Below are 12,069 nucleotides of genomic sequence, written 5' to 3' on the forward strand. Positions count from 1 at the left end.
ATGTCCAGCCCAAGAGCTGCCCCTGGACACGCTGCTTGGTCGTTGCATGGTGGGTTTTTCTGTCACGATCGTCATATGGAACAGACCAAGGCGCAGCGTGATGAACAAACATACTTTAATTAGTTAAAGTTTAAACACAAAACAAGAAACGACTCGTGACGTCCAACGGTATCAATGACCGAACACGGAACAAAAACCCACAAACACAAAGGGAAAACAGACAGTTTAAATATGGCTCCCAATCAGAGACAACCAGCCAACAGCTGACACTCGTTGCCTCTGATTGGGAGTCACTCAGGCAAACATAGAAATCAACAAACTAGAACCCCCAACATAGAAATAAACACATAGAATAAACACACCCAGGCTCAACAAATAGAGTCCCAGAGCCAGGGTGTGACAGAAAGAAAGACTCTTTGTTACACTATCTTTTGTTATACGCTGCCACAACATTTTACCTGAACATGATGAAATCTACTGCCCCTGGTATGAGATAGCATTTTTGTGAACCAGCTCATCGATCATTGGCTGTGATTGGTCGATTGGCAGCTTTTTTCGGGCCAATTGGGTGATCATGAACAGACCCCACAGAGTGATCAATGAAAGAGTTGTTTCTTGTTTGACATCTGGAATGTTGGGTGTCACGAAAAAAGGAGTGTATGCCAAGTATCTAGCAAAGACACAAATACTCAAAGTCCTGCTGTGATTGTTTGAATGAAATAGAGAGAAACATTGGGTGGTAGCCTACATCCTAAGGTTGGGCAGTAAGTTCACAGAATACATTCTATAATAATAATGTAATTCTGTGGGTGTTTATAGTTGTCCTATTTCACACACGTACAAGTGTGTATTACACACATGTAAATTGGAAATGTGTTTTTTGCATATCCCAACTCCCCCAAAACACCCTCGAAGAGTCGGGTCACAGCCTTGTTTGTCAGATCAGTTTTAGGTGGTATGTGTATGGCTGGTAAGACAAGGCTCAAGTGGTCCTCAGTTGGTAGAACGTGACGCTTGCAAGTCAGGGCTGTGGGTTCGGTTCCCGCTGGGGTCACCAATATGGAAATTGTATGCACACACTACTGTAAATTGCTTTGGATAAAAGCGTCTGCTAAATGGCATATTTTATTATGTAATTAAGGGAGTTGTACCGGTGTAGCGCCTCTTTAAGTGCTGGTGAGGATGGGCCCAAAGAGGGATCTGAACCAAAGAAGTATCATGGTGGTCGTCATACTGTACTGTGGTGTTTTAAACCATGCATGTCTTTGTCCATGTCACCCATAGGAGGCCCTCGTGTTCTCGTATGGGACGGGTGGTCTGCGTGTGCTTCCACTGAATTGGGTGAGGATATGTGGCTTTCTGCCTGCTTGTGTGTCTGTAGACTGGTAGTAGGAGACTGACTTGTCCCTAGCCCCCATCCTCCTTGCTCCTCTCATCATCTCCTCCTCTCTTCTCCTCTCCTTCCTTAAACTCCTCTAGGATCCTGTGGTATCTCTCCTGTGTCTTCCTTGTGTCGTACTCTATATGATGGATGCCCATAGTAGATGTTAACTCAACATGTGGCTGCTGTAGTGATGATGGTTAATTTAACGTTAAACCCAGTCAGTCAACCTTTGACCCGGTTGTTGTGCTAATGATCTGATTACTCTGCACGTCCAGTAACGAATCATCCACCTCTCCAATCATGATCATGAGTAGACAACCTTGTGTGTGTGTGTTTGGTGGTGGGTGGGTGTGGGTGTTTGGTGGTGGGTGTGTATGTTATCGAAAGACACATTGCTCTGAACATCCCAATAACACACATTATCACATCTCTAACTTCTCAGAGAAATACAATGAATTCATAAAATATTCAAAATCCTTGACTTTTTCCACATTTTGTTGTATTACAGCCTGAATTTAAAATGGATTACATTTAGATTGATCTACACACAATAGCCCACAATCTAAATGTGGAATTGTGTTTTTAGACATTTTTACTAATTAATAGAAAATGAAAAGCTGAAATGTCTTGAGTCAATAAGTATTCAAAACGAAATAACTTCAGGAGTAACAATTTGCTGAACAAGTCAGATAATAAGTTGCGTGGACTAACTATGTGTGCAATAATGATGTTTAACATTATTTTTTAATGACTACCCCACACATACAATTACAGTGCATTCAGAAAGTATTCAGACCTCTTCACTTTTTCCACATTTTGTTACATTACAGCCTTATTCTAAAATGGATTAATTCCCCATAATTACAAAGCCAAAACAGGTTTTTTAGAAATGTTTGCAAAAGTATTATTTACATAAGTATTCAGACCCTTTGATATGAGACTCGAAGTTGACCTCAGGTGTATACTGTTTCCATGTATCATCCTTGAAATGTTTCTACAACTTGATTGGAGTCCACCTGTTGTAAATTCAATTGATTGGACATGATTTGGAAAGGCACACACCTGTCAATATAAGGTCCCACAGTTGACAGTGCATGTCAGAGCAAAAACCAAGCCATGAGGTTAAAGGAATTTTCCGGAGACCTCCGAGACAGGATTGTGTCGAGGCACAGATCTGGGGAAGGGTAACAAAAAATCTCTGCAGCATTGAAGGTTCCCAAGAACATAGTGGCCTCCATCATTCTTAAATGGAAAATGTTTGGAACCACCAATACTCTTCCTGGGAGCTGGCCGCCCGGCCAAACTGAGCAATCAGGGGAGAAGGACCTTGGTCAGGGAGGTGACCAAGAACCCGATGGTCACTCTGACAGAGCTCCAGAGTTCCTCTGTGGAGATGGGAGAACCTTCCAAAAGGACAACCATCTCTGCAGCACTCCACCAATCAGGCCTTTATGGTAGAGTGGCAAGACGGAAGCCACTCCTCAGTAAAAGGCACATCACAGCCCGCTTGGAGTTTGCCAAAAGGCACCTAAAGGACTGTCAGACCATGAGAAACAAGATTGAACTCTTTGGCCTGAATGCCAAGCGTCACGTCTGGAGGAAACCATGTACCGCTCATCACCTGGCCAATACCATCCCTATGGTGAAGCATGGTGTTGGCAGAATCATGCTGTGGGGACATTTTTCAGCGGCAGGGACTGGGAGACTAGTCAGTATCGAGGAAAAGATGAATGGAGCAAAGTACAGAGAGATCCTTGATGAAAACCTGCTCCAGAGCGCTCAGGACCTCAGACTAGGGCGAAGGTTCACCTTCCAACAGGACAACGACCCTAAGCACACAGCCAAGACAACGCAGGAGTGGCTTCGGGACAAGTCTCTGAATGTCCTTGAGTGGCCCAGCCAGAGCCCGGACTTGAACCCGATCGAACATCTCTGGAGAGACCTGAAAATAGCTGTGCAGCGACGCTCCCCATCCAACCTGACAGAGCTTGAGAAGATCTGCAGATAAGAATGGGAGAAACTCCCCAAATACAGGTGTGCCAAGCTTGTAGCGTCATACCCAAAGGTCCTTCAACAAAGTACTGAGTAAATGGTCTGAATACTTATGTAAATGAGATATTTCAGTTGTAATTTTTTTATAAATTTGCAAACATTTCTATAAACCTGGTTTTACTTTGTCATTATGGGGTATTGTCTGTAGATTGATGAGGGAAAAAAACAATTGAATCAATTTTAGAATAAGGTTGTAACGTAACAAAATGTGGAAAAGGTCAAGGGGTCTGAATACTTTCCGAATGCACTGTATCTGTAAGATCCCTCAGTCGAGCAGTCAATTTCAAGCACAGATTCAACAACAAAGACCAGGGAGGTTTTCCAATGCCTTGCAAAGAAGGGAACCTATTGGTAGATGGGTAGGGAAAAAAAGTAGACATTGAATACCCTTTGAGCATGGTGAAGTGATTAATTACACTTTGGATGGTGTATCAATACACCCAGTCACTACAAAGATACAGGCGTCCCTCCTAACTCAGTTGACGGAGAGGAAGGAAACCGCTCAGGGATTTCACCATGAGGCCAATGGTGATTTTAAACCAGTTACGGAGTTAAATGGCTGTGATAGGAGAATACTGAGGATGGATCAACAACATTGTAGTTACTCCACAATACAAACCTAAATGATGGAGTGAAAAGAAGGAAGCCTGTACAGAATACAAATATTCCAAAACATGCATCCTGTTTGCAATAAGGCACTGAAGTAGTACTGCAAAAAAATTGGCAAAGAAATGTACTTTTAGTCCTGAATACAAAACATTATGTTTGGCGCAGATCCAACACAACACATCACTGAGTACCACTCTTCATATTTTCAAGCATGGTGGTGGCTGCATCTTGTTATGGGTATGCTTGTCATCCCCAAGGACTAGGGAGTTCTTTAGGATAAAAAGAAAATGAATAGAGCTAAGCACAGGAAAAGTCCTAGAGGAAAACCTGGTTCAGTCTACTTTCCAACAGACACTGGGAGTCAAATACACCTTTCAGCAGGACGATAACCTAAAACGCATGGCCAAAATGTAATATACACTGGAGTTACTTACCAAGACGACATTGAATGTTCCTGAGTGGCCTAGTTGCAGTTTTGACTTAAATCTATGGCAAGAGCTTGAAGAATTAAACAAATTATATTGGCCAAATATTGTACAATCCAGGTTTGTGAAGCTTTTAGAGACTTACCCAGAAAGGCTGTAATCGCTACCAAAGGTGATTCTAACATGTATTGACTCAGGGGATTAATACTTATCTGATGAAAATATGAGTGTTTTATTTTCCATAATAAAACATATATTGTACTTTTTATTACATAGTATTTTGTGTAGATCGTTGACAAATAAATGACAATTAAATCAATTTTAATCCCAATTAGTAACACAACAAAATGTGGGAAAAGTCAAGGGGTGTGAATTCTTTCTGAAGTCGTGGTCAAAAGATTTGAGAATGACACAAATATAAATGTTCACAAAGTCTGTTGCCTCAGTTTTTATTATGCTAATTTGCATATACTCCAGAATATTATGAATAGTGATCAGATGAATTGCAATTAATTGCAGTCCCTCTTTGCCATGAAAATGAACTTAATCCCCAAAAAAACATTTCCACTGCATTTCAGCCCTGCCACAGAAGGACCAGCTGACATCATGTTAGTGATTCTCTCGTTAACACAGGTGAGAGTGTTGACGAGGACAAGGCTGGAGATCACTCTGTCATGCTGATTGAGTTAGAATAACAGACTGGAAGCTTTAAAAGGAGGGTGGTGCTTGAAATCATTGTTCTTCCTCTGTTAACCATGGTTACCTGCAAGGAAACACGTGCCGTCATCATTGCTTTGCACAAAAAGGGCTTCACAGGCAAGGATATTGCTGCTAGTAAGATTGCACCTAAATCAACCATTTATCGGATCATCAAGAAGTTCAAGGAGAGAGGTTCAATTGTTGTGAACAAGGCTTCAGGGCGCCCAAAAAAGTCCAGCAAGCGCCAGGACCGTCTCCTAAAGTTGATTCAGCTGCGGGATCGGGGCACCACCAGTGCAGAGTTTGCTCAGGAATGGCAGCAGGCAGGTGTGAGTGCATCTGCACGCACAGTGAGGCAAAGACTTTTGGAGGATGACCTGGTGTCAAGAAGGGCAGCGAGGAAGCCACTTCTCCCCAGGAAAAACATCAGGGACAGACTGATATTCTGCAAAAGGTACAGGGATTGGACTGCTGAGGACTGGGGTAAAGTAATTTTCTCTGATGAATCCCCTTTCTGATTGTTTGGGGCATCCGGAAAAAAGCATGTCCAAAGAAGAAGGTGAGTGCTACCATCAGTCCTGTGTCATGCCAACAGTAAAGCATCCTGAGACCATTCATGTGGGGGTTGCTTCTCAGCCAAGGGAGTGGGCTCACTCACAATTTTGCCTAAGAACACAGCCATGAATAAAGAATGGTACCAAAACATCCTCCGAGAGCAACTTCTCCCAACCATCCAAGAACAGTTTGGTGACGAACAATGCCTTTTCCAGCATGATGGAGCACCTTTCCATAAGGCAAAAGTGATAACTAACTGGCTCGGGGAACAAAACATCGAAATGTTGGGTCCATGGCCAGGAAACTTCCCAGAACTTAATCCCATTGAGAACTTGTGGTCAATCCTAAAGAGGCGGGTGGACAAACAAAACCCCACAAATTCGGACAAACTCCAAGCATTGATTATGCAAGAATGGGCTGCCATCAGTCAGGATGTGGCCCAGAAGTTAATTGACAGCATGCCTGGGCGGATTGCAGAGGTCTTGAAAAAGAAGGGTCAACACTGCAAATATTGACTCTTTGCATAAAATTAATGTAATTGTCAATAAAAGCCTTTGACACTTATGGAATGCTTGTAATTATACTTCAGTATACCATAGTAGCATCTGACAAAAATATTTAAAAACACTGAAGCAGCAGACTTTGTGAAGACCAATACTTGTGTCATTCTCAAAACTTTTCACCACGACTGTATGTGCTAGTATGCTGATAATAACTCCTCTCTCGCTCTCTCCCTCCACCTGTCCCATCTCCCCCTCTCCTCCCCTCTCCCCCTCTCCCCTCTCAGGGCAGTGACAGTGAGTACGAGGTGGATCAGAACAGACACAAGACCCACTCTTTCGTGAGCCACTACATCAGTGACCCAACCTACTACAACTCCTGGCGCCGCCAACAGAAGGGCATTTCCCGGGCTCAAGCTTACAGCTACACTGAGTCAGAGTCGGGCGACCCGGAGCCCTGCGCCCCACCACCACCCCTGCCCCCACTGCCACCCCAGCTCACCTCCACCACCCCTCCGCTCCAGCTCCAGACCAAGGGTCAACCCCAGGGCCTCCCACCCCAGGGCCAGGGTAGTCTCTTCAGGCCTAAAGGCAGCCGGACTCCCACCCCCTCTCAGCAGCTCTCCACCCCCTCCAGCCACTCCAACACCCTGTCCTACTGGCCCCCCAGCAGCCCCAGCCCGGCCCCTGGATCTCGAGCCCCCATCGCCGGGTTCTCTTCCTTCGTTTGATGCAGAGAGAGGGATCCGTGCTCCCTTCTGAAAACAAAACCCACCCCGCCGCCCAACGTGTGTGTGTTTAGAGAGTAAATACCCAACACACAACACACACAACAACAAATAAACCCTTGAAGTCTACCATTTTCATTTTGCTTTCTGTCATGGCTGGTGTTATTCAAAAATAATTCATGCTTGTTTTTATTTTGTATTTGTATTAATGAGTTATGTTGTAAGGATCAGACTGTATACAGACAGGACAGAAGTTACATACTTTATTTCAGTACTTTTTTCCTCGTGTGCGTGTGCTGGTATAGTTTTATTTTCATTCTTTAATGACGACAGCTACTGACAGCTACTTAGAACATGATAGTATCTATTAGCTTTTCTGTTTCTGTTGCTGCTTGATTGAGTTGCATGAGTTATTTTTTTGTATTATTTATTTTCTTTTTCATTGTTACACTTCTACACACATTCAACAATAAAATAATCTAGTTAGGGTCTGTAAAAAGTCAAGAGAATCTTCGAAAAAATTATCTAGAAGACAATAAAAGTGTCATGGCGTCGATCCACACTCGGATAACAAGCACTAATGGAAGTGAGATCCCAAAATGGAGCCATACAAGCGAATTTGAAGGATGGAGAGAGGAACAGGGTATAGAAAGGACAAAGTAATGAAAGTGAAAAACAAGGAGGAGGCCAATTGAGGCCGAAATGAGCCCACTGCTATTCTGGAGGTCTTGAGATGCCTGGGCCTGGCCAATTTGGCCAATGGAAGTTTCTGGGTCTTCATGTAAGACATGTCAGTGACCTCTGCCCTATGATCTATGGACCATGACCTTCCTTGGAATCAGCTCTCTGGCGTGGCATAGCCTATAGCACATGCACAATTGAGTCTGACAGCATTTCGATGTCACTGGCAAGTCACATCTTTGTGCCTCTGTGCTGTACATACTGTACACCAAGGGCCCGGTCGCCTGGCCAGGGAGGAGATGTGAAATGTACTGTATGTCTAAAGAGAAAATGTTCAGGTTGGTCTGCAAGTTGTTTATTTCATTGTCCTTCAGTGGATCAGACATGCATTGGTTGATTATAAATAGGGATTCATATTTTCCGGAGAATCTACACATTTTCCTTCCCGAGAAAATTACAAGCCCTTCCCAGGAATCCCGGTATTCCCTTTCAAACCGGAAATGCTATTTTAAAGCATATATTACCAGCAAAAAAAAAAGACAGAATTATACCACTGTAAATTGATAAATATACACAGGAATCTAACCGTTTCTTGTTACATTTGTTGCAATTAAACAAATGAAACAAGTTATCTCAAAGTCACCACACTATTTCGTTGATGTATTTTACTTTTAATATAGGCCTGTGAAGCACTGTTGGCCTATTGGTAAAATATTATGAGGCTATTACAGCCTAGTGAAAATTATATTCGTTTTAGCCTACCATTGACTGAAATATTTCAGCTAGCTTGTTGTTCCTTCCCGCTCCCCTTGCACCTGGCTATCAGTGGATTGCGGGAAGGTTGTGGCTGTCAACTTATTGTGGTGACTTAGTCTCAGGGAACATATCCGATGCTGCACTAAACAAACAGATAAGCAAATGGCCACACTAGCAGCGGAGATTCAGCACCATGAATGGCGCCACGGTTGATCAATTCCCCGCGAATCTGACTTTAAAGACAAGCCCGTGATCTGGCGTTTGTTAGTGTAACACCATGGAACAACGTTGCAAATGTCTATTTCCCCTTGAGCGCTTTTGCAGACACGATGTATCAGCCGTTTTGTTAACAGTGAGAAGCAGTTTATATTTTGGAGCTTCTGCCAGTGCCACACAGCTAAAGTTTGGAGATTTGTGAATGTGAGATGGAGACTGCCTACCATAACTGTGTTGAGAGGTTGCGTGTAGCCTGCTACAGTTTCATGATAGTCAACAATGCCAGTTAAAAATTAAAAGGCATTTATTGGGGACTTGTGTTGAGTAGCCTAAATTGGTAGGCTGCTAGCATTGTGATCCCTGGACTAATGTGTGAATGAAGTCGAATAGATAAAATCCATTTCATGCAGATATTCGCACATGCATATTTGGTATTTTTCCAAAGAAATTATATATTATTGTTCCAGCGATTGTCATTTTTTCTTCTCGAGAATCGGGAAGGAGCTTGGTCGGGAAATCTTGGGATCCTGGATTCCGGTGTTAATCCCTAATTATAACATAGCTATTGTGAGATCTGACACCACTTAAGAGTACAGACTGCGGAATGGGACCTTATCAGGGTCAGCGGCACAAATGGCACCCTATTCCCTACATAGTGCACTACTTTTGACCAGATCCCTATGGGCCCTGGTCAAAACTAATGCACTAAATAAATAGTGAATAAAATAGTGCACATCCCGAATGGATTCCATCCATTTAGGATGGAATCCAGGTCATTACTACTACAGGGGCTCATCAACCACTTTGAGCCTTCCCTTGATCTGACAGGCTCTGGGTGGGAAGAAATCTAAAAACTCGACCTACCCTGATGATCTAACCTACCCTGTGGAGTCACGACTCACTCACAACCCTCATCAACACAGCGCCACTGCACATGCCCAGTGGCCCACAACACAACATCAGACAGTGACATCGTCACGCTTCCACATCAAACTATAAAGAGTGGAAGTCATAAAAATACAGCCAGCATCTTAAGTGTTCTTTGAGTTCAATGGTTCCTACATGCGGGCACAAGGAGAGGAGCAGGCTCAGACACTGGGGCCATTTTAAAAAACAGACAGAGAATAGACAGTTCCGCTGGTCTCCACAGAGTTTTCAATCCCAGAGTAGATTCGAGCCAATGCTTAACATGTCAATACTTCCACCTTGTGAAAGTGATACTGACACTTTTTTATTTTCGTCAAAAAACTACTTTATATCGAAGGAGTGTTTTTGATTTGACGGCCCGCACATGAGCTTAGCTAGCTAACGTCGCCATGACATCGCCTACAAACGTGATCGGGGAATTCTATTGGAGAAGCAGTTTCTGGAGCTCTTCATCTATAGGCTCTTTGGCGTCTCTCTCATCTGGCTCAGATGCTGCTCTCTGTCAGTGACATTATAATGGGAAGTCTTTGAGCTGGCGCAAAGAGATGTTGTCATGGAATGGATTCACATCTCTCTCTCACGTTGTGTAACGATGATGGTGTTGATGATGATGATGAGCGAAATGCACAATGCAGGTGTGACTGACTGCAAGTCCTATCTGAATATGAGAATGTTGTCTGTGCTGACGTGTGAATATTGATGATAACACTTCTTCAACATAAGCTTTATCCACTGTGTGTCTGGATACAAGAGACTGTACAGGATGCCCAGGAGAAGAAGAGGGAGGGTAGGTAGGCACATACATTTAAGTACAGACTCAGTGGTGGTATAGTCACAGTTTTATCATAATTCTCATCTGCTTTTTTCTCTGTGGGGTGATTTCACTGTACGCAAAATAAGCCTATCATTATACTGAATCTGAATGGATATATGATCATGGTACATTTCCAAAATAAATTATTTTTCAATGGGAGTCCTGGTACTGTATGGATACTGTAAAGGAGGGGAAGGGATGAAAGTAGTGGTGAAGGGGTAGAAAAATGGGGGGTGGGGTTGATGTGAATGGAGAGTGGCTTTGAAATTGTATTACTGTAACCATGGTAAAATACACTGAGACAGTGATGACCGTAAACAGTGAATGTGTAATGATGTATAATATAATGTGTCATGATAAAAAGACAGCCAGCATTTAAGTGTTCTTTGAGTTCAATGGTTCCTACATGCGGGGACACAGAGAGGAGCAGGCTCAGACACTGGGGCCATTTTGACAGATAATAAGCACATCTGCAGGTCTCTCTCATCTGGCTCAGGTGCTGCTCTCTGTCAGTGACATCATTATCGCAGGCAGGAAGCCTTTGAACCGGCGCCAAGAGATGATGTCATGGAAGGGATTCATCTCTTTCTCTCACGTTTTGTAACGACGATGATGGTGATGGTGATGTTGATGATGATGATGAGCGAAATGCACAATGCAGGTGTGACTGACTGTGAGTCCTATCTGAATATGAGAATGTTGTCTGTGCTGACGTGTGAATATTGATGATAACACTTCAACATAAGCTTTATACAGAGCATCCACTGTGTGTCTGGATACAAGAGACTGTACAGGATGCCCAGGAGAAGAAGAGGGAGGGTGGATAGGCACTGCCCGCCTGGCGCCTGCCCTCCATGCCCAGCTGAAAGGGCACCGCACATATAGGTAACTGCCAAAATAATGGAAAAACAAGTAAATTAGGGATACAAAGTACACTGCTCAAAAAAATAAAGGGAACACTAAAATAACACATCCTAGATCTGAATGAATGAAATAATCGTATTAAATACTTTTTTCTTTACATAGTTGAATGTGCTGACAACAAAATCACACAAAAATGTTCAATGGAAATCAAATGTATCAACCCATGGAGGTCTGGATTTGGAGTCACCCTCAAAAGTAAAGTGGAAAACCACACTACAGGCTGATCCAACTTTGATGTAATGTCCTTAAAACAAGTCAAAATGAGGCTCAGTAGTGTGTGTGGCCTCTACATGCCTGTATGACCTCCCTACAACGCCTGGGCATGCTCCTGATGAGGTGACGGATGGTCTCCTGAGGGATCTCCTCCCAGACCTGGACTAAAGCATCCGCCAACTCCAGGACAGTCTGTGGTGCAACGTGGCGTTGGTGGATGGAGCGAGACATGATGTCCCAGATGTGCTCAATTGGATTCAGGTCTGGGGAACATGCGGGCCAGTCCATAGCATCAATGCCTTCCTCTTGCAAGAACTGCTGACACACTACAGCCACATGAGGTCTAGCATTGTCTTGCATTAGGAGGAACCCAGGGCCAACCACACCAGCATATGGTCTCACAAGGGGTCTGAGGATCTCATCTCGGTACCTAATGGCAGTCAGGCTACCTCTGGCGAGCACATGGAGGGCTGTGCGGCCCCCCAAAGAAATGCCACCCCACACCATGACTGACCCACCGCCAAACCGTTCATGCTGGAGGATGTTGCAGGAAGCAGAACGTTCTCCACGGTGTCTCCAGACTCTG

General features: G+C 43.7%; 1 protein-coding gene across 1 annotated transcript in view; it reads left to right on the forward strand.

Annotated features, from left to right (window-relative positions):
• sdk2b (sidekick cell adhesion molecule 2b) overlaps positions 1-10,505 on the forward strand; it is a 435,742-nt gene extending 425,237 nt beyond the window's left edge. Inside the window, exons 45-46 of the mRNA XM_045209786.1 lie at positions 1,285-1,341; positions 6,512-10,505. Of these exons, the coding sequence (XP_045065721.1) occupies positions 1,285-1,341; positions 6,512-6,955 (501 nt within the window). The 3' untranslated portion in view covers positions 6,956-10,505. The remainder of the gene's footprint in view (positions 1-1,284; positions 1,342-6,511) is intronic.
• Positions 10,506-12,069: the final 1,564 nt, after the last annotated feature.

The sequence above is a fragment of the Coregonus clupeaformis genome, chromosome 31 (assembly GCF_020615455.1).
Source record: "Coregonus clupeaformis isolate EN_2021a chromosome 31, ASM2061545v1, whole genome shotgun sequence".
Lineage (NCBI taxonomy): Eukaryota > Metazoa > Chordata > Actinopteri > Salmoniformes > Salmonidae > Coregonus > Coregonus clupeaformis.